The 23262-nt window shown below is 46.9% G+C and overlaps 1 protein-coding gene across 4 annotated transcripts in view; it reads left to right on the top strand.

Annotated features, from left to right (window-relative positions):
• Positions 1–23262, top strand: part of PIDD1 (p53-induced death domain protein 1) — a 332716-nt gene that overhangs the window by 160850 nt on the left and 148604 nt on the right. For all 4 annotated transcript variants that reach the window (XM_085644874.1, XM_085644875.1, XM_085644876.1 and 1 more), the window contains one exon: positions 10848–11200. In XM_085644874.1, coding sequence (XP_085501000.1) covers positions 10948–11200 — 253 coding nt within the window. In that variant the 5' untranslated portion in view covers positions 10848–10947. The remainder of the gene's footprint in view (positions 1–10847; positions 11201–23262) is intronic.

Raw genomic sequence — 23262 nt, 5'->3', positions numbered from 1 at the left:
TAGTAACACCTAGACTGTAGGGAATGCAATTCTTTTTACATAACTGTCCCTTTAACACCTCGATAGAGGTAGTACACGCTAAATAAATACAATTACAATTCTAGCACACACTTCACAACTCAGTTGCTAACTCTGTGTACTACCACTCAAAAAGAATAAATCTTTGTCTTCACAAAGATTCCGGTGATTTGAACAATTAAAGTCAGTACTGGCTCCCTAGCATCCTTTACATTTGGAAATTAACTTGTCTTGCACATTTGCATGTTTTTTCAGGCATGCAGACATCCTAGCAGAAAGGCCTGTTTAGCTGTCTGCCCGGCTTGGGTTTCACAGCACAGGAGACTCACTGAATGACACTTCAGCTGAGCATCGAAACTATCAGAATTAACCATGCCGGGAAGGTTGTCTTTTTACAAAAAGTAGGTGAACCTTTTTTCATAAAGTATGGGCACGTCGAGACGCCCGATCCCACCCACTTTGACACCTGCATACTTAACCTGTAGCAGAAGTTCATTCATGCAGTTTGAGAGTACGCAAAGTATATTTTTTATAGTACGTGAATGAACATCACCTTCCGGTTGTGGCGTAACCAGGAAACAACATAAATTGCACGGTTGGCAGTGAAAGTAGGCAGTATGTCCACAGTCACATTGTGATGATGTGGCTAGAGGGAGCACCTGAAGTTACAGTGGTCACTGACATCCACCTTCTCAATAAAGGGAGGGTAGTGTTGCTGAGATAGGTATATGAATAAATCGGTGGCTGCTAATTCAGAGAATCCCCGCTGCACAGTGTCGCTTTCGAATGTCATAAGGCGCTCTGGGGAGGTGTTTCAGAAGTCATTATTAGGGGTGGGTGGAACTCGTGGATTTTTACTCTATGGAATTACGAAGAATTACATGAAAACCCAGCGAGATTCCACAGAGTTCCATGAACAGGTGGAAATAGGCACGTTGTGCTGCTTCTGTGATTAAGCACCAGGAGCTCGTTACGCAATGAAAAATCAGCCCCACCGGCACACCAGAGTGCGCTGCTTCTTGAGTTTATTTGACTGCCGTCCATGTAGATTTTCTACTCAAGCAGCAGTTGTCTGACTGTGTATGGTTGCAACCATCTGCGTTGGAGAAATCTCGCTAGGTGCCCTCCTAGCGACCGAAAATTGTGGTAAGGGACACCAAATCTCGCTCGCCGACTTACAGTTGGCGAACCGTGTTTGAGAAAAACTCTGTCACGCGGCGGTTGGTAGACTTTGGCTGAAACTCCACGTTAGAAGTGTAATGCGGAATGGCCAAAATGTCACCAGCGTGGCGGAATTTATCACCCACCTCTAGTCATTATACAGCCACACATGCTGTTACATTTACGGAAAAATGCACCCTCGCAAGGGAATATTAACAATTTCCCATCATTTCTTAACATTTAATACTGACAGCGATTCATGCTGCTAGTGTTTTGCCTGCCTCCCTGGGACACAGGCAATCAACAGTGTGTGGTAGGGTCTTTTTATTGAACACATTATCTTATGTGAAGGAATAAATATGGAATGTGGAAGGGCTAGTGGGAAGTCACACGTCGGAGCAAATGAGCAGTCTATGTCTGCATGAAGGGCATCCTCATTATGGTAAGATCTGTGACAAGGAGATGGGAAACCATGGTGATGTTAGCAGTCCTATTGTGAGTTCACTCCAATGTGTCTCCAGACAAACAGAGTATCTAGTGTCTAGCTGTCCGTGAACTAAATAGACTACCTTCAAACCAAGAATTTAACCTGCGCTTCTCATTTAAAGGTAGTTTCAAATGGCTCTTCCTCCTTCTTCCCTGTGCTCTGTCTCCCTGACTGACTGAACGCCTCTCAGGGCTGTCACCTGTTGTATATTTGTTCTTCATGTAACATGGCTGACAGTGGTCATTAGCCCTTCCTTTGTGTTCTTACCTCCTCAGCCTCTCAGAATACCTGTGAGTGTTCTAACTTGTACCAGAGTGTTCTACTCTTGTTAGTTGATGGTCTGGTCAGCTGGCGAGGTGTGCGCTCAGCTGTGCTCTTAAATAAAACTACCTGTAACTTAACTAGAAGTGTCCTGAACTACTTACAACATTTTGGCGACGATTTGGCTGACCAGACCAGAGAGGGAACGTCTCCTGCACAGTCTCGAGCAACACCTCGCACCAAGAACCCACGGCGGTCCACCCATCTGCTGCCAGTAACGTGGTCATAAGAAGCAAGAAACCTGATAAACGAGGGAAAACTACAAAAAACTAAACTAAGGAAAAGAAGAAGCAAGTACCTCACGCGTCACTCGCTCCAACCGTGAGTCAATTGCTGGTCTGTGCGTGTCCCTCCCTGAATGCGTCATCTAAAGTGATTACCAAAAGACAGTCTATTTATTCTTCATAAATTCTCAGCCTGACCAAAGATAGGATCCCGTAGTTTGGCAGTAGTTATTGACACCGTGAAATGAGTTGATCGGGGGCAAAGATTGGGCCCCAGTGTTATCTGATGATGAGCAAAAAACTAGAAGAAAACTCTTCTAAACTGTGAGTCAGTCTTATGGTGTTGTTCGGGGGCAAAGATCGGGCCCCAGTGTCAACTGATAATGAACACAAAACGAGAAGAAAAAGAAATGACATACGAGACACTCCTGACGTCACTCTTCTAAACCGTGAATCAGTTACCGAGTGCGCGAGCTTCCTTCTGCGTGCGCGATCTCTGCATTACCAAAACGTTGCCAGGTAACAGTGTCACGCGTTTCCTTGCGCCACTCCTGCACGCTCCGAGCGTTGCTAGGAAGCGGCGTTGCCAAGGAGCAGTTAATGACCGCCATCTTGTGTCATTTTTCCGAAGCATTTCTCTCCGCGTTGCAGCTTCCTCACTGTGAGTAGCCACACAGCGTAGAAAGTCACGACGCAGCATATGGCCGCCATCTTGGGTGTCATTGTTCACCTCACTCATACGCTATCATTCCTTGCGACTGGATCTTGGTTACGGAATTAGACACTTGTTGAGGTAAGCTGTGGTGCGCAAACTATGATGTGTTCTACACAGAGGTCACGGAGAATTCACTTGGCTATTTAGTGAAACGCCGAAGAACTCCATAACCGATGGTAAATGCGGAAAATTGTAGACACTATCTGTTTTTAAAGTGTTTTATGTGTGCAAAGTCACATTATAGATCCGCTTTTGAAAGTCAAAATAAAAATAAGGCAGCACGGGAGAAAGTTAAAGGGATTCTAAACTATTAAGTCATAAGTTGAAGATACTTATCATAGTGGAGAGTCTGTCAGTTGTTCTGTGGTCACTGCATTCCCACGCTGTCTACTACTTGCTGTTCGTTGGATTTTATGCTCACACCTGCTACTGTATATCTGAGTCTCATTTGCAACAACAGATTTGAACTACTCCCAGATCAGGGTCACAGAGTCCAATATAAGGGACAGAGACAGAGAGCTCAGGACTCGCACAGGGTATCGGGGGCAGACAGTCCCGAACCGGGTCCAAGAGCCCAGGACTGGCACAGTGAACCACAACCAAGAATCCTAACGGGGACAAAGGTCCCAGAACCGGTATCAAGAAAGGTCAAAGGTCCCAGAACCAGAAAATGGAGGGGACAAAGGTCCCAGAACCAGTACCAGAGGGGACAAAGGTCCCAGAACCGGCAATGGACAAAAGTTCCAGAACCAGTACCAGAGGGGACAAAAGTCCCAGAACCGGCAATGGACAAAGGTTCCAAAACCAGGAGGGGACAAAGGTCCCAGAACAGGTACCAGAGGGGACAAAGGTCCCAAAACCGGCAAGGCACAAAGGTCCCAGAACCAGTACCAAAAGGGGACAAAGGTCCCAGAACCAGGTGGGGACAAAGGTACCAGTACCAAGAGGGGGCAAATGTCCCATAACCACGATGGAGAGCCTGTACAGAGATCCCACAACGGGGACATAGGTCCCAGAACCGATAGGGGACAAAGGTCCCAGAACCAGTACCAAATGAGGGCAAAGGTTCCAGAACTAGGATTGAGAGCCCAGAACGGAGACAAAAGCCTAGAACTAGAACAGGGTCTATGAGTCCAGAACCTGTGAAAGAGAAAACTAGGCCCGCGACAAAGAACCCAGCACTTGGGCATAGACCCAGAACCAAAGAAGAAAAAAGAAAGACTGGGCAGAGTGCCCACTACCAAGAACCTAAAAACAAATTGAGATAGAGAGTCCAGAAGCGGTGTATGAGGTCCAAAACCAGTGAAAGAGGCCCAGAACCAGAGAAAGTGAACCAGAACTGTAACACAGCGACCTACAACCAGGTCAGAGTGTCCACAATCAAAGCATCAAATTGACAGGAGAACTCAAGCTTGAAATGTTACTCGGTATTGAAGCGCAGAAATGAATTTACAAACTACTGAGTACCTAATTAAAAAAAAAACATTTATTATAAAGGACGTTGTGATCATATGTCAGTCTGAAGCACTTTAAGTGAGAATAAAAACTCCTAACATCACATGCGGTACTGCACTTGGAAATCTCGAACAGAACCCAGGACTGTGGCATCTGCTGTTGGAGTTCTACGGACCTCACAACTTAACATTAAATAAATCTGTAACTAAAACATGGAGGCATCTGTTTTAACTGTTCATCTTCAACTTGGAGCGGAAAGCGGTGGTGGACAGAAACAGATTGAAGAAAGTGAACTGTCTCTTCCTGTTTTTGGTGGAAAAGGACTGATTGGAGAGAGTGAACTGTCTTTTCCTGTTTTTGTCAGTCTAAGGGGAGTAGGTGGTGGTGATGCCTGTTAGTTGTTTTGGGTGATATCTCTCACCTCACCTTTCACTCTTGACACTCTTTACCCTTAAACGCTCCTTTGCCTTTGCAAACTAAAAATAGTTCAAGACGTCGTAGACCTCCTATCTGTCTTAATGATTATTGTTGTTGTCTCCCATACATTAAGCTTCATTTTTGTGATTTGTTTATTTATTTCCTTTTTCTCTGTAAAGGAGGAAGATGTGTTTGTATATTTGTTCTTCATGTAACATGGCTGACAGTGGTCATTAGCCCTTCCTTTGTGTTCTTACCTCCTCAGCCTCTCAGAATATCTGTAAGTGTTCTAACTTGTACTAGAGTGTTCTACTCTTGTCAGTTGATGGTCTGGTCAGCTGGTGAGGTGTGCGCTCAGCTGTGCTCTTAAATAAAACTACCTGTAACTTAACTAGAAGTGTCCTGAACTACATACAACCTCACCAAATCTCACAGAACATCCCACACCTGGAGTCACAGTAAATGTGCAAAAACTTCAAAACCTGCACTATTTAAATATTCTGTGTGCTTCCTGCTTCAAGATGTATGGGTTCGAAGGTGGTTTTTCTTTCCCTGCAAGGCTCTAAATCTCTTTTTTTTTTTTTTTTGAGAGTTTTATATAGCGCTAACTAGACCCGTAGGTATCAGAGCACTTTACATGAACACCAGTTACGTTACATACGGACACACATTCATTTTTGTTAGGCACGGGGAGATTAAATGATTTGTCCAGAGTCACAGAATGTTGAGCTTCCCTGCCGAGACTCGAACCTGGTTCCCCAGCTCCGAGGTCGACCGCCCTAGCCATTTGGCCCCATTCTCTCTGCTGCTGACATATTCATATAGTGGTTAAATAAGGTATGAGTGTACTGTGAGTGCAAATGTTCAGACCTGGAGTATGCAGAGCACACTCCTATTGTAAGTAGATTTTATAGGGGAATGTGTCCAATTGTGAGGACTGGGCTTGCCTTGGGCCAGGGGAGTGCACCTCCACATGCTGTGTACATAAGCACATCCTTTACCTCTTGCTTATGGTGCTTCAGTTGACAACTTCTGTTAAGAGGGACTGGGCCCAACCTGTGTAGCACCTGATCTTATATTAATCTCGCACTAATTGTTTGAGGAGAACTGCGGTTGCTAGGGCTGCGGGATTTAGGCAAGACTGAGTGACTGTAAAGAAGCGAGTTCTATGTATGAGGTATTCACATTTTACCGAAAGCCAGATGGAAAAGATGCCATGACTTAGTTGACTTAGTTTTGACGATCACTTTAAGGAGCTCAAAACATTAAAATGTCTACAGAAGCACTACATCCTCACTGTTTCGCTCTTCCTTCACTCAATTTTGTAATTCTATGCCAAAGTTCCGCTTCTTGTTGGCTTGTATGAAGATTTAATGGAGCAGGAAACTAGTTCATATCAAAAGACCACTTCCAACTCCTTTAAACTTAAACTCCATATCATACTAACTGAGAGAAAAGAAGTTGTGAAATATCAACAGTTGTGGGTAAAAATTGAGCCTTTATTAGATCTCACCTACATAGCGTAAGCGCTGTGCTGCAATACCTATTATTTACAATTCAGTGGGCTTACAACCTGCCCACAGCATTCAATTTTTTTTTTGTCACTCTCCTTTCTTGTGTTAACTACTCCCTGCTGTGTAGACCAGTACATATGTTCTTTGTCCTCATTGTTGTTACTTGTCTTTTTGCAACTTACTATTTTTTTATTTTATAAGTGTTTCATTATTATTTGTGGATGTGCGATGTGCTTTCCTACTTTTGACACAGGCATACAGCTTCCTATTTATGTTGTTTTCACTCTATCTGCTGTCTCTATTGTCATTTTAGTTACTTACACTCACAACTGTGCTACTCTGCTCTACTCCACACCACTCACCCTAAGCCTTTCCACTCCGCTCCACTCTATGCCGCTCCACTCTATGCCGCTCCACTCTATGCCGCTCCACTCTATGCCGCTCCACTCTGCGCTACTCCACTCTACGCCACCCCACACCACTACACTTCAGGCCAAACTACTCCACGCCACTGCAACCCACTCTATGCAAATCTACTTTTCTCTACGCCACTCCATTCCACTCTACGCCATTCTACTCTGTGCCACTCCACTTTACGCCACTCCACAATACGTCACTCTACTCTATGCCATGCCACTCTGTTCTATGCCACTCTGCGCCCCGCCACTTTGCTTCACTCTACCCTATTCCTCGCCAGTCTACTCCACACAACTCCACTCTACTCTACGTCATTCAACTCCACACAATGCAACTCGACAGCAGTCTATGCCACTCCACTGTATGCCACTCTACTCGACAACACTCCATTTCACTTCATTCCATCCTACGCCCATCTACTCCACACCACTCTAAGCTACGCCTATTTACTCCACTCCACGCCACTACTATGTCTCTCCATTCTGCCAATCCACTCTATTTATTTATTTACTAACTTATATCGCGCCTGAATCACCCCCGTAGGGGTATCTCTGCGCTTGCGGACGAGTAAGAAGATGCTAATACTGTGTGAGACATCTAGAATAGGAATGTTTTCAAGGACTTTCTGAAGTGGAAATGGTCTGTGCACTGCCTCAATGTAAGCGGGAGTGAATTCCAGTTCCATGGGGCATGATAGGAAAAAGCCTTCCCTCCTGTCCTGACCTTGTTAATGCGCGGGACTTTAAGAAGGGATTTAGAGCTGGATCGCAGGTCCCTAAGGGGAGTGTATTGACTAAGCTTCTCCGCCAAATATGATGGCCCGTTGCCATGCACTGCCTTATGGGTGATGCAGCAAATCTTAAATTTTATTCGCTTGCGCACAGGGAGCCAGTGCAGCTGCCGCAATAGCGGGTTCAGTACCAAACGCGCTGCTGTATTTTGCACCACCTGCAAGCGATCCAACAAGGCCTCATTGGCTGATATCAGTAGAGCATTGCAGTAGTCAAAGCGGCTTAGGACTAGTGATTGTATAAGAGTCTTCCGTGTATGGTCTGGAAGAAACAGAAATACTCGCCTCAGCAGACTTAATACATGAAAGCAAGAGCGTATCGTTTGAGACACTTGCTCCTTCATGTTTAAACTCTGCTCAATGCGCACCCCTAGATTCTTTGCTGATGCCTTCGAAGCGGGGGAGGCACCCAACACCCTGGGCCACCACTCTGGTGTCCACAGCAGGGTGGCTTCTCCAAAGAGCATAATCTCTGTTTTCCCGGCATTTAGTTGGAGATAGTACACATCCACTGAGATATTGCTAGCATGCCGGTTGAGAAGTTGGTCTGGGCTGTTGTGGAGTATTTATCAAAGGAGATGATAAGCTGGGTGTCATCCGCATAGGATATTGGAAAAAATCCATATATACTCATAAGGTTGGACCAGGGAGCTATATAGATGTTGAATAAGGTAGGGCTTAGACAAGATCCCTGCGGGACTCCCTTGGACAACTTTCTGGACTTAGACATTCTATGCCACTCTCTGTCACTCCAGTCTGTCACTCCACTGTATGCCACTCCATACCACTCACTGTAAGCCAAGGCACTCCACTCAATGCCACTCTACTCTATGCCACTTCATTTCATCCTACGCCCATCTACTCCACCCCACTCTATGGCACTCTAAGCTGCGCCTCCTTACTCTACGCCACTCCTGTGCCATGCCACTACTATGCCACTCCACACTCTGCCACTCCACTCTATACTCTTTTCCACTCTACTCCACTCTTTGCTACTGTACTCTACTCCACTCTAAGCTATTCTACTCTATCTCGCTCTAATCTACTCCACTCCACATAATGCCACTCTTCTCTATGCCACTCTTCTCTATGCTTCTCTATGCCACTCTTCTCTATGCCACTCTTCTCTACGACACTCTTCTCTATGACGATACTCTTTTCTGCGATACTCTTTTCTGCGATACTCTTTTCTGCGATACTCTTTTCTGCGACAATCTTTTCTGAGACACTCATCTCCACGCCACTCATCTCCACGCCACTCATCTCCACGCCACTCATCTCCACGCCACTCATCTCCACGCCACTCATCTCCACGCCACTCATCTCCACGCCACTCATCTCCACGCCACTCATCTCCACGCCACTCATCTCCACGCCACTCATCTCCACGCCACTCATCTCCACGCCACTCATCTCCACGCCACTCCTCTCCACGCCACTCCTCTCCACGCCACTCCTCTCCACGCCACTCCTCTCCACGCCACTCCTCTCCACGCCACTCCTCTCCACGCCACTCCTCTCCACGCCACTCCTCTCCACGCCACTCCTCTCCACGCCACTCCTCTCCACGCCACGCCACTCCTCTCCACGCCACTCCTCTCCACGCCACTCCTCTCCACGCCACTCCTCTCTTCTCTACGCCACTCCACTCTTCTCTACGCCACTCCACTCTTCTCTACGCCACTCCTCTCCACGCCACTCCTCTCTACGCCACTCCACTCTTCTCTACGCCACTCCACTCTTCTCTACGCCACTCAACTCTTCTCTACGACACTCTTCTCCACGACACTCTTCTCCACGACACTCTTCTCCACGACACTCTTCTCCACGACACTCTTCTCCACGACACTCTTCTCCACGACACTCTTCTCCACGACACTCTTCTCCACAACACTCTTCTCCACAACACTCTTCTCCACAACACTCTATGCCACTCCAATCCACTTTATGCCTCTCTACTGTACGCCACGCCACTCCACTCCACACTACATTACTCTACTCCATCCCACTCAGATGCCACTACTCTCTACTCAGATGCCACTCCACTCCAATCTACTCGACTCCTCTCCACTCCACAACACTCTACTCAACGCCACTCTGCTCCACGACACTCTACTCTGTCCCTCCACTCTATGCCACTCTACGCCACATCCTTCCACTCTACGTCAGTCTACTCCACCCCACGACACACTATACCACTCTACTCTATGCCACGCCACTCTATGCCACTTTCTTACTCTGTACTACATACCAATCTACTCCACGTTACTCTGTGCCACCCCAATCTATGCTGCTCTACTCCACTCCACACAATGGCATTCCACGTCACTCTACTCTATACCAATCTAATCTATACCACTCTACTCCACTCCAGCCTGCGTCACTTCACACAATGCTACTCTATGCCACTCTACTGTATGCCACTCCACTCCACACAATGCCACTCTGTGGCACTATACTTCCTCCATTCTTTGCCACTCCATTCAAGTCTATGCCACTCTACTATTATTCTAAGCAGCAGCTGATGGTGGTTCCTATTAGCAGAATGGTTCATCATGACTGGAGCCACCTGATAAAAGGCAAAGTTAATGCTGGGAAATTCTAATTCTGGATCCGATCCACTCAGAAAAGAAGAGTATCATACCGCAGTAATCGAATGCTTTTAATCACATATAACATCAAAGGTCATACATAAGACCCACACACCTCACAAGGTGGTATGAAGTGATAAAGAAAGGAGAGGGGGTGTAACCATCATATTACACAATAGTGCAGGCTTATGCGGCATACACGTGTGTTGTGGTAGTCATTTTATCTGCATTGTGTTACGAAGAAGCATGTATGCAGCGACACGGTTAGTGATCTCCTGACACGTGTGACACTGCACACAGTTTTTTTAAATGTACGAGCTTAACTTTGTTGGCTCTGGGGTTGTAAGTCAAGACACATATAAGCATATTTTTATTGGTTTATTTTTGGGCACCAAGAGCATTTCGTGTGGAGTATACCAAGCTCCTTCTCACAGCAGCTTTTACACTTTTTTTATAGGCTTACCAAGATATTAACGTTCTTGAAGTATGCATCCCTACTGGTACAATTCCTCCTGATGTGCAATAATTGGGAGACCGTTAGAAGTCACACAGTGAGTCCAAGGTTCAGGCAGGATAGCAAGCAGTGCGGCTCTGACACAGAGCCTCTACGGGGCTGCTGAATGTCTGACTGAAGTAATGTCCTTCTCGTCATTGAATGCTATTAGTGTGTTTCTTGACACCTTGCAGATCAATCCCATGTCCATAGCGACGTCTGATTGCGTTTCTCTGTTTTTCAGCCTTGCCTCACCCTCCTCTTCACCACCTGATGCCTCATGGTGCCGATCCTGCCTGCCTGGCAAGTTGAAACATGCCCTGGCTGCTGCCTAGAGACAGAAGATGGCAGAGCTCGAGGGTGCTCGGGGGGCAGGCAGCTCGGTGGCAGCGCCTGCCAGCCCCCAGCTAGCAGGCAACAGACTCAACCTGGACGTCTATCCGGATGGGTGCCACCAGTTCCTGCAGCTTCTGCTGCAGTGTCCAGAGGAGATGCAGCAGGTGGAATTTCTGCGGCTGAGCTGCAACGAAGAGCTGATCCATTCCGCAGTGGCATCCGCTGCTCACCTAACCGGGCTTACCTCCCTCGTTCTTAAAGGTAAGGAATCCGTATATGTGTGCCAGAGCACTGCACATGTCTGGGGTACACGCAGGTAGATGGCGTCCACCCACTATTTTCACAGGGTGAACTTTGTTCAGTCCCTGTATATAAGTGCATGCACTGAATGACAGATCTGTTTGTCCCAGTATTTTCACAAATAACTATTTAAATAGCACCTTTTTTTTTTACAGCGCTACTCATCCCAATGCGGGGTGTCAGGGCACTTTACGTAGCATACACATTATACATTGACAATAAGTCATGTGTGTAAATCAATGTATACGATGTGTTACATAAGATAGTGAGGGTTACAAGGTGTAGGAGTCTCATGTCCTTCATAGCTCACTGGGCTATAGTAGAAGGATTACAATGTATTAACCGCAAGTAACAAAAGGATTGCTGTGTTGAAAGCAGTAACCCACTTACCCATCTACATAAAATAAAAATGTGTCATCTGCATGTTACACGATGTGCTTTGCCGGAGACACATTAACCTTCTATACTACTTCGATTCAAATCTGGGGTTACACGAAATACATCTCTCCAGCAAAAGCGTTAACCTCCAGAGTTATTTTACCACGATTAACATTTCCTGAGATTTACTAGGCACACAAAGAGGTCTGTAGCAGGTGCCTTAACCCCATAAGATATTTTAAAATGCAGTCGTTGCTACCAATTAAGCAGAACAGATCTGCTACCATGCTTCTCCTTGTTGCAAATGTGTCAGGGCTTAAAAAAAAAAAAAAATTATTCGTATGGCCTAGATTGTGCGTCGGCATTGCGCCACTTTTTGGGCACAACCTGACGCAAAATCTTATCTGTTAAATCTCATAATGTGCTTACATGTACTTGTGATATACCTGATAAACATGTGAGAGTTCTTAATATCTAATGTCACTTCTTGCCATGTGCGATGTTACACACCCTCACGTCATGCTCTCTGTTGGTATGCGCCGGTATGTCACTTGCATACTGCCTAACTTTGTTCATGACGTGTGCCCTGTGCCAGAGGGTAGCAAGGAAGGAACATCCTGTTAAGAGTGTTTTGGGGGTTAATGCCTTGTGATGTCCTGCCGAAGTGCTTGGCCCTTATGTGACGAAATTTGTGGGAATTGCCCCCCTCCCAACCAAGGGATGCGTCGGTCTCCTCTGTTGATGTAAGTGCTGATACTCCCCAACAATGAGGAGCATTTCACCCTCTTCAGAAGAGTGTGCAAGTCCCGGCCGTGCTCTGGGCGTTCCCTTTCCTCGGACAATGTGACCGTATGAATAATCCCTAAAGTTTTTGGGAAACTCGGGAAACCATGATGGGTTCCTAGAAAGGGAACCTGCTTTGTTTGTGGTCAGGACCTATGGCCCGATGCATGGTTCGTTACAGCAAAGCAAAGCACAGCTCCTAGTGAATAGAACCGTCTGTCGTCTCAGTGAAGCAATCTTCCAGCCTTGTTGCGGCGCGTAGCGCGCTTGTGCCTGTGGGCAGACGTCCCCCCGAGGGAGCGCGTGCGCCTGCTTCCCAGGCCGAGCGCTGCTCCTCGCCAACTTTCGAAAGCGTGTCCTTGGCTGCTGCCACCCCTGTCACCTGAAGCCTGTGGCTCCTTCTCAGAGCACGGCCCCTGCAGTGCCCGGACCACGACGGAGCCTGCCGGCACCCATCATCTTTTGCTCTAAGTCGATTTTGTTTCAGTGCATTTGACTTTATCACATTTCATTTTCACTCGACGCAACCTTCCTTTTGCTGCACAACCCCCCCCCCCCCCCCACACCGCCTCATAATTCGTCAAACACCTGCTGAGGGTTCACGGGTGCCCGGATTCAATCACTCCTTTGTCTTGTGGGCATTAACCGTTACTGGTATTTAAATCATAGTTATTATTATTATTCAACTCTATTCGGTATTAATTTAATGCACGTCAGATTTTATGATTGACGTAGAAAATAAGAATCAATGAGTTTATCCAGCCAAAATGTGTACATCTCTCCTTCAGAAGGTAGTGCACAGCTTTAAGCGGTAGGCGCCCAGCCCGCCGTGGTTTTGAGTTAGGTAGTTAACTAACCGAAAATGTCTCCTACAATTTCTGTTTCTAAGAGGCTGGGTGTAAAGCGAGTCTGCTAAGGAAAGGACGTGTCTAAAGCACAGAAGTGGGCGGCTGTTGCTGTTTTCCTAGTCCCACTCACACACCTGCTGTTTGTCTGCTATGAACTCCTTTCTGAATTGACGCCAAGCTTCAGATGCCCTCAGTCACTCGTGCTTTCCTTTGGCTTTCTTCTCCCAAAATGGAATGCAACTGCCCAGCACACTGTGTGAAGTAGTACCCGGGTCTGTTTACCTGCTGCAAATACCTGCATGAACAAATGTGTGAATGCTTGGGAAAATGTATCCTTTTATTCTTATTATGAGGAGGATAAAAAATGAGCAGTGAATTGGGTAATCATAGTAGTAAATGCTATTTAAAGAGCGAGATGAAGCGGCACGATGTGGTATCCATTGCTACGTTATCCGACAAATATTCAATTTATTTTCTGAATACTTTGTTACATGTTGTATTTGGGAAGGTGTTTTTTATTAACTATCAAATGCAATGTAAATTGAATATATAGAGTGCAATACTGGGCCAAATTACAGTTCTCTCTATCTCTCTCTGTGTATATATTATAGTCACTGAAAAAAACAAAGGTTAAAGTAACGCTATAGTTATGCAAAATGTTCAGTCACAACATAACGTTTTAAACTAAAAAAAAACCCACAGAAATTCACTAGTTATATTTAAAGTTATCTCAAGTAACTGTAACTCATCATGCCCTAAGGGAGCTATAATTCGCACCATGCCATGCAGTTTTCTCATCAATAATTTAATTGCAAATGTTGCAGTGACATTATCACTGATTTCATAGAAGATCTCATGAGTGATGTAATATATGGGGACATTGGCCAGGCCCTGTGGTCAACCCAACCAGAGGTGGCCAACCCAACCAGAGGCAGCTAACCCTATGCTGTGCACCACCAAAGGCAGTGCACAATGGTGTTTAGTTCAGGCTAGATCCTGTGGCCAGTCCACCTACAGGCTGCCAACCCTACGCTGCGCACCGCCTTTGACATGTGTGACATATGGTTGGCCTTCCGGCCCCGGGGATCCCATACCCCAGGGTCAAAATATTTATATGGCCTGTGGCCAAACCCCCTTCACCTTCCTCTCTCTGGCAGCTAACCCCACGCTGCGCAGTGGCTAACCCACTTGCAGGCTGCCAACCTCACCCATGGACAGCCTGGCGTGCGATGCATAAGGTTTGCCTTTGAGTCCCAGGGTCCCCATACCCCGGGGCCAAAACATATATTAAGGGGGCGGGGGGGGGACGTGCAGCCCCCTTCCCTGAACCTTAATTGGCCCCGGCAACCTCATCCACAGAGGCCAAATTCAATTAAAAGGGGGAGGGAGCCACAAGGTCCACCTCCCGAGCACTTATAGGCCTCGGAGCCCCAACCCCTGGGGTAGAATCAGTGCATAATTTGACCGGCGCTTAATTGTCAACAGCACTTGTGACACTCTGCCACAAGGTGGTGCTGTCTGGCTAATTTGGAGATGACCACAACAACAGTTAGTCATTTTTAATGTATATTGATTTAACAATTATTACCTGCTGCCCAAGTCCCCGCAACCCCATCCCCTGGGGCCAAAACCAATAAAAAAGGGTGGGAGGCTGCGCATCCCTCCTCCCTGGTCCATATTAGGCCCTGGGCACCCCATCCCCTAGAGTCGTATGACATTATAAAGTGGGAAGGTGGCGCAGCACGGGGGCACCATCACTCTGGGGCCTGCCATCACACTGGGGCCTGCCTTAAATATAAGTGAGTACCCCAGTACCAACCCGGGGTACTCACCAACCACCACGGTGCCATAGTTTGCTTCAAACGCCATTAATCACCAGGTTGGGCAGTTAGAATTACCGGCATTTAGATGGTTGCTGGTTGCTCTTTTTAAAACTTTTTAGTCTTTACATTTTAAACTTTGTACTATTGCCGCCGCATTTTGCACATTGCACTTTCGCTCACCTGCTTCCTGCACAGTAGGTGGCTTCCCCGGTCCGCCGCAGCTTCATGTCGATTGTAGCAGAGGGAAGACCACCCACAGTTAGCACTTCCGGGGCCTCACTTCCGCCCAGGTTAGCGCTCTAGCCTGCAGTGACACCTATTTAGGTGCAGGCTGGAGCAGGCGCGCAGCGGTCTCCTACTGATGTCGGGCCATAGCTTGCTTCAAACGTCATTAATCACCAGGTTGGGCAGTTAGAATTACCGGCATTTAGATGCTTGCCGGTTGCTCTTTTTAAAACTTTTTAGTCTTTACATTTTAAACTTTGTTTTATTGCCGCCGCATTTCGCACATTGCACTTTCGCTCACCTGCTTCCTGCACAGTAGGTGGCTTCCCCGGTCCGCCGCGGCTACATGCCCATTGTAGCGGAGGGAAGACCACCCACAGTCGGCACTTCCGGGGCCTCACTTCCGCCCAGGTTAGTGCTCTAGCCTGCAGGGACACCGATTTAGGAACAGGCAGGAGTAGGCGCGCCCTAGCCCGTCTGCGCCCGGACCTGGACCGGGCCCAGGGCCAGAACCCCTGGTCCCAACACTATAATCATGCCCAAACTCCAATACTCTGGGGAGAGCCTTCGCACGCTATGGCAGCCTAGGGGCAAGAATTGCAAATTATTTTCATGCGAAGAGCTGTTACGTGCAGAACCCCCCTCAATGCGCAGGTACCCACAATACAGAGCTCTATTTAGCGCTAATCAATGCTAGGTGATTGATTAAACAGAAGTATGAAATTGCTGACTTTATCACTGATAATAAATTGGATGTATTGTTTGTGACTGAAACCTGGGGTGAAAAAATATTGGACCCTGATTTTAATATTGCGGTACCTCATGGGTACAAAGTGTTTAGACACAAAAGGCAATTAAAAAAAGGTGGGGGGCTCACTCTAATCCATAGAAGCAAACTTATATCACACTGCTCAATTCTACCCTCCTTGGACTACGAGGTAATCCTTTTTAGGTCTTGATCTCGAGATCTATTGTCGCCGAGATGCCTCTCAAGGGAGACAGACTGGGGCATGCGCGCGCAGTGTTGTGGTTGTGGTGATTGCTGTCTGTGACCGCGCTTCACATGAACAGCATTTGCGCGTTGAGTGCTCCTCTCCGGAAGACCTGCTGGCACGCGCACTCTATTGCTGCTGACTTGCCTCGGAAGTGGGACAGGAGATGTGCACGCGCAGGCTTTTGGCGGATTGGAGCCTGTGTACGCGCTTACAGCCACGCGGCGTGCACATCTCCTGTCCCCCATCCGAGGCAAAACAGCATGAAGTTTCACTTTCGATTGTTTTATTATTCTGATTAAAGTGCAGGTTGCACCTCTATCAACATTAACCCCATGGTCCCCTCCACAGTCCCGTGAGTCCCGCTCCCCATGGTTTATCCTCTTTAACAGAAGAACGTCTGGATACCTGCCCCCACAAACCAGCCCTCCCGCGGACGGAGCTCAGGGAAGAGCGCAGCTTCTGCCCCCCACCCCCATTCCTCGCCGCCTCGCCTCTGGGGGCAGACTGGTCGCGGTGCTCTGCCGGTTGTTGTTGGTTCTCCGGCCCCGGCCCGCCTTCTTACCCTTGGGCTTCAGAGCGGCGCTGATCTCCAGGCCCGAGCAGAAGAGCTCGGCCATACGGACCTCCATGGCGCGGCTCCGACCCCCGGACTCCCCGCCCCCCACCCGGCAGCAGCGGCTCAGTACCGCAGGCATCGGCCCTCTGACACCCGGCCAGAGCCGGGCCAGCGACATACACAAGGGGGCGGGGCCACAGCAAGCGCGCTGGAGCATTTAAATCACTGCTTCGACTGGCACTGATTTTACATCAGACTTGCACAAGATCTCTCCCAGGATTCCTGCCAGGTTCCGAGCGCACACAGGTGGGTGCCTTCGGTGGCTGAGAGCTCTGCCGTAAGAACGGGCTCGCACACTGATAAGAAGACGCCACGCGGGCTTTCATCGCCATCTACCGGTCGCTGCAGGAATAAGGTAGTATACCGCGTCTCTCAACCAGGCGCTTCAATGAGTAACTAGTAAGGAACTCGACCCGAAGGTATTGGAGCGCTTTACATAGCACCGTATTTACATTACCCATTCAGGCACGGGGAGATTAAGTGATTTGCTCAGAATCACAGGATGTGGTCGCGACCTCGAGGCTCGAACCCTGGTTTCCTGCACCAGAGGTGGCAGCGCAGCCGACGGACCACATCCTCTCCCCAAAACCTTCAAGATCCGAAGCGGGTGCCAAGCCCAAGGGCCACTGACCCTTTTCCTATAGGTAGCTACAATGGTTTGCACTGTCCATATTTAAGCTGCGTTTACTGCTAGTTCATTTGTACCATTACAAGCTACAATGTTGGTGTCCGTCATCGCGCGCAGAGATAGCTTACCGTTACATACTTGAAATGTATGTCCGCAACAGACATGAAAATAATGAATAAGTATTGTATTGTATTGTAGTTATATAGCTCCCACTACCCCCAGCGAGGCGTCGAAGTAGGTGCTTTTTTAATGTAAAAGGTATACACTTGAGATATTTGCTGTATTTTTCCCACATTGCAATAGATAGTATACAACATACTCTACTGATCTACAAATGACTCCACCACCTTCCCTAGAATAACATACGCTTTTGTTCACAAGCCATTTCAGACCTGCACGTTACCTTGGTACCTGTTCATTATCTTGATCTGCCAATCTTCGTCAGTGCTCCATATCCCACTGCTTCAGCCTACCAGAACTTGGCCGTCATGTCCTTCTTTGGTCTCCTACACCCAGTGAAGGACGTGGAAACATTTTATTTACTTTGGGACCCCCACAAATTGGGTGCGACAGAAAGGAGGCAGAGTGACGAGGGTTGCGTCATAAGAAGAGCAAGCAAAGACCGTAAACCTAATTTTATATATATATATATATATATATATATATATATATATATGTGTGTGTATGTATGACTGAGGGGTTAAAAAGTGCCCTAACAGTGTTGCAAATGTCAAGAACAGGCCTTCTATGAGCCAGAAACAACGCCAGACGCCATAATGTAAGTGGAAATGTGGTATTGAGATATCCAGAGGGAAGTAAAAACAGATGACTTGGAAAACCTTCCAGCTGTCAGGCCCAGCAGAAAGATGAACATCAAGAATAACAAACAGGAACTGGGGATTAAGCCTGAGAAATGCACAGGGTCCAATAAGCGGCGCGTTCTGATGTGCACTTGCCCAGACAGCCGATGTTCACATGCGTACGGGTCGCGCGCATGGCACGCTTTCGCTTTCCCTTCCTCCCCTCATCGGGCCCCTCCTTCTTCGCTCAGAGCACCGCCGTACTACATTTTCGTCTTCTGCGGCTAAGGTTCTATCTCAAACATTTCATTTGGTCTTTGCAATAGAGCATTGGAAACATTTTGAAAAATTGTACGTGCAGCCATGTATTTGCTTGCAGAAAGAGGGATGTGTCACTTATAGTCCTTGAATGTTACTCATAATTACATTGAAATTATAAAAATGTCACACGTAGCAATCTGAAACTTTGGGAGCTATGTTGTATACACAAGTAGAAGGTGCAACGTTACCCCTCCAGAGCTTTCTTTAAAATGTAAACAAGTATTACGTGTGCATGTGTATGTACATGGTGGGGTAATGTACTGTAACTGCTCTCCTGGGAAGCTGTGCTATAACTCAGAATTCATTTAAAAATCAATGTTTTGTTGGAAAACAGTGACCAGCACTTTCTGGGTTCTAAACAAGCATTTGCAATGCAATAGGTCTTGCATTTGCGAAAATTTGAGCTATTGGCATTGTAATGACCATGCCTTTTATTTATGTGTTCGTAAAAGCTGCAAGCGGTGCGTAAACACGCACTTATAGTCCCTGCTTACGAAAAGAAAGACTGGCAGTAAAAAAGGCATAGTTACTGCCAGTGTTGCTTTTCGCAAGCAATGCCTGCACAAATATGCTCAAAGTGCGTGTTTACGCACCCCTTGCAGATTCTTAACATATATAATTAAAAGGCATTGATATTTACAATGCCAATAGTACAAACTCTTGTAAATGCGAGACCTATTGCATTGCAAATGCTTGTTAAAATCACTCCTTATGAACAAGAGACATTCAAGGGAATATTGATTTACTGTCCACCTGGCCCCAAAAGTAGCTTTTTGACTTACTGTTATCCTCTTTTAGAGTTAGGTCTTCAATCTAAATGCTTCACTATCCTAGGCGATATGAACTTCCATCTTGAATCATCAGCAGACAGAGATACGCAGGAGCTTATTGACTTTATATCAGAATTAGGACTCCAACAACTTGTACAACACCCTACTCATCAAGCAGGACACACTTTAGAATATGGTTTGTTCACTAATAACCCTGCCATCTCCATTACATCCGTTCTCCCTCTCACCTGGACTGATCACCATGCCATTCTTTTCAGATATAATCTGCCTCGCTCCAATATCACCAATATGGCTAGCACCAAGTCCATTGGGAGAGCTTGGCATGAAATCAACCAGAGCTTACTGGAGAGCCAGTTAATACAAAGCCAACCAGACCTGGAATTGGAAGCTGAGGCCTCCGCTACACATTACACAACTTGGTTGTAGTCTAACTTTGCCAAATTAGCCCCGTAACAGTGATAAATAAAAATAAAACAAAAACCTCTGCCCCGTGGTTCTCTGAAGCCTTAAGATTAGATAAACAAGCCTGCAGAAGGCAAGAAAGAAGCTGGCGGAAAAATTATGAAACACTAGAAAAAGATCTGTATAAAGCTATGTTGGCAGATTACAAGAAAAAGCTAATTGCCGAGAAGAGCCAATACTTTACATCACAAATAGAAAGGGCAGGTAACTCTAGCAAGGAACTCTTTAAAACCATAAAAAATCTGACAGCAGCTACGAAGAATGATTCCGCTAATTGGAGCCAAGAGTTCTGTAACACACTTGCCCAATCCTTTAAATCTAAGGTGGACCAAATATGCGATCAGTTTGCCAATTATAAAATAAACGCTAGCAGTATAGAACAAGAAGCCACAGTTAAAATGCCCTTTTTAGGTCTCGCCTGAGCCAGCGCTTTAGCGCTGCTCTCGCGAGAGCTTTTGTAAAAGGGGGATTTGGAAGTGCAAACCAGTGCTTTTAGGCCGCCAACTTCAGTGCAGGTGCGCCGGGCGCGCGCACCATTTGGCAGCCTGCGTGATCATTTCGCGGCCGCTTTGATGTTCTCAGTGAGCCACGCGGCCACTGAGAACATCAAAGCGGCCGCGAAAGTGCACACCATTTGCCACCCCATCCCTTATCCCACTTCCTGCTTGTTCCCTCTAGTGCTCAGCCCTTCCTACCTTCTTCAATCCACCCTGCCTCACGTGTTTGCACCTCTCCCCTCCCCGCACGCACACTTTCCTCTTTTCTCTCTTACCTTTCTGTCTTTCCTTCTCCTTTCACTTGGACGTTCCAATTTCTCCACAGCTTGCTTTTCCTTTCACTCTCTTATGTCTACTCCTTTTTTCCCTCTAATTTTCTTGTTTATCTCTCTCCCCAGCTTCCTCTTCTATCTTTTCTCTCCTAATTTTTGCCATTTTCAGGGACCCTTCCCTCCTTCTTTTCCCTCATGTCGAGAGTGTCACTTTTTTCTCTTTTCCATTCTCCCCCTCGCCTTTCCCTCTCGTTCTACCTGCTTGCCTATCACCGGAGCCGTTCCATTATATCTCCCACCTTCTTCACATGTCCCTCATCTTTCTTCTTCCTTCCCTCCCCATCACTCCACTCTCTCTTCCCCTTTCTTCCTGAGATTGCGCCTTCCTCCCTTTTGAGCTTACACCACCATTCCACCTTCCGCCCTCTCACCCTCTCCCCCCCCCTCCCCCCCCACCCTCCTGCTGGCCTCTGATTAAATCTGGATTTGCGCAACATGCAAGGCAGGGACCCTGCCTTGTAAAAAATGTAAGCAGCATTTTTCTTTCCCTTTGTTCTGCGTGAGAGACTCCGGCGGAATGTTAACCATCCGAGGTGGGGCCTGGGTACAGCCCACCCCCCGCCCGCACGACTCTTCAGCTTAAAAGACTGTACTGGGTTATTAGTAATTAGTAAAATTACATTCTACTCACGCTAGGCGTACCAAATGAAAAGAAGTAAAATAGACAGCAATTAGTGCCTGGATGTCTTTTCAGAGGGGGTGCAGCGCTGGGAACCCCACGCCTCTCTGTAGGAGCGCACTTCAGTATGTGTGATGGAGTCTGAAACGTGAGCGTGTGTAATGCGAAGTAAGCTAATTGCCCTCGTGGGTGGGTTTCATGTCTTCTTAACTAGCATGTGTATAATAGCCCGCACCTGCCGCTAGCTTTACCTAATACCATTGAAACTGTTCTGATGGGTTACAGCTGGTTCTCTATGATTGGTTGTAAGAGCTGTGTGGTTGTACTATGCCTTATGTGGGGCAGAGTTTGGGGCCAGTGCAGTGCTTAAGTTGTAAAAAAATAAAATAAAATAAAAAAGTAGAGAGGCCCTATATTTTTTAGGGGAGGTCTTGCTTTACTGGCTTTTCTGACCTGAGCACTAGCCCTGGGGTTTACATAGCACATATAGTTTATCTTTTTCAATTCATTGAGCACTGCACAGAGCAACATGATATGCAACCAGCATGTGAACATAGAGACATGAAGATCTGTTTACATTAAGAAGTCGAGACGGAAAATGAGGTTAAATAACAAATAATTCTGTCTGGTGTTATGTTTCTTTTTGCAGTTTATGTAGCATGAGCTTGGCCCAAGGGCTTCAGAGCGCCTTACATGAGCACCTTCCATGTGTATTTTTAGATCTAGATTACAAGATTGTACAGACAATGAAGGCAGAACATCTTCAAGTTTCTATAGGGGTCGAAGTCGCAGCGGTCTGGCTTTAGACCCAAGCGCAGGACTGAGCTAGAAGTGTCTGACATTAGTGGTGCACGCTGTGGATCTCTGCTTGACTCAATTGAACACCTCCTCACTAACCACAGCCGTTATGTTAAACAAGCATTTGCCTCGCATTTACGCGAGTTTGAGCTATTGACATTGCAAATGACAATGCCTTTTATTTTTGTTTTTTGAACATAAATAAAAGGCATTGTCATTTACAATGCCAATAGCTTAAACTCGTGTAAATGCGAGACCTATTGCATTGCAAATGCTTGTTTAATTTTACTCCTACCTCGCCAACTCAAATAGCGATGCTTCTTTCAACGATCAAATCAGGATCCCCAGATGATCCTTGCCCTCCCAGGATCCTCCAAAACATTAGCCATCTTATTAGCCCGCAGCTATCTAGCATGTTCAATCGGATGCTTTCACAAGGGCTCTTCCCTTCTATGTGGAAACAGGCTTGTATACTGCCACTCCTAAAAAAAAAAAAATAATAATAATTTGGACATAATGGACCCACCCAACTACCGTCCTATCGCGAGGCTCCCGCAAAAATCATTGAGAAATTAATAAATGTTGATCTCTCCGCTTTTATTTCAGAGCAGGGGCGTAACACAGTCCCCGCAGCCCCCGCGGTGCGGGAGGGCCCCCAAGCTCCACGGGCCCCCCTCAGCACAGCACTCTTGCCAGAGAGCTCTTAATTGAGCCCGGAGGGGGCCCCTTCACGTTCCTTGCAGGGAGGCCCCCTCAATTTTTGTTACGCCAGTGTTGCAGAGAATAAAATCCTAGTCCAGAGTCAGTTTGAGTTCAGAGCTAGTCATAGCGCTCTGATAAAGGCCACGGACGAAATCCGCATGGCGCTGGATGGCAGAGGGTCGGTGGCCCTCGTTCTCCTTGACCTATCCGCGGCATTTGATACCGTGGACCATACACTTTTGGTCGATCGTCTAAAGAACACAGGCATTGGAGTAAAGGCCTTTTCTCTTTTAACGTCGTTTCTATCATATAGAACTCAAACAGTTCACATGGCCAATTTTAAATCGGCACCTTTTGTTCTGCCTTGTGGGGTGCCACAGGGCTCATCATTGAGCCCTACACTTA

The sequence above is a fragment of the Triturus cristatus genome, chromosome 3_1 (assembly GCF_964204655.1).
Source record: "Triturus cristatus chromosome 3_1, aTriCri1.1, whole genome shotgun sequence".
NCBI classification, from domain to species: domain Eukaryota; kingdom Metazoa; phylum Chordata; class Amphibia; order Caudata; family Salamandridae; genus Triturus; species Triturus cristatus.
The sequence above is the reverse complement of the archived record's forward strand: the minus strand, read 5'-3'. Positions and strand labels throughout refer to the sequence as shown.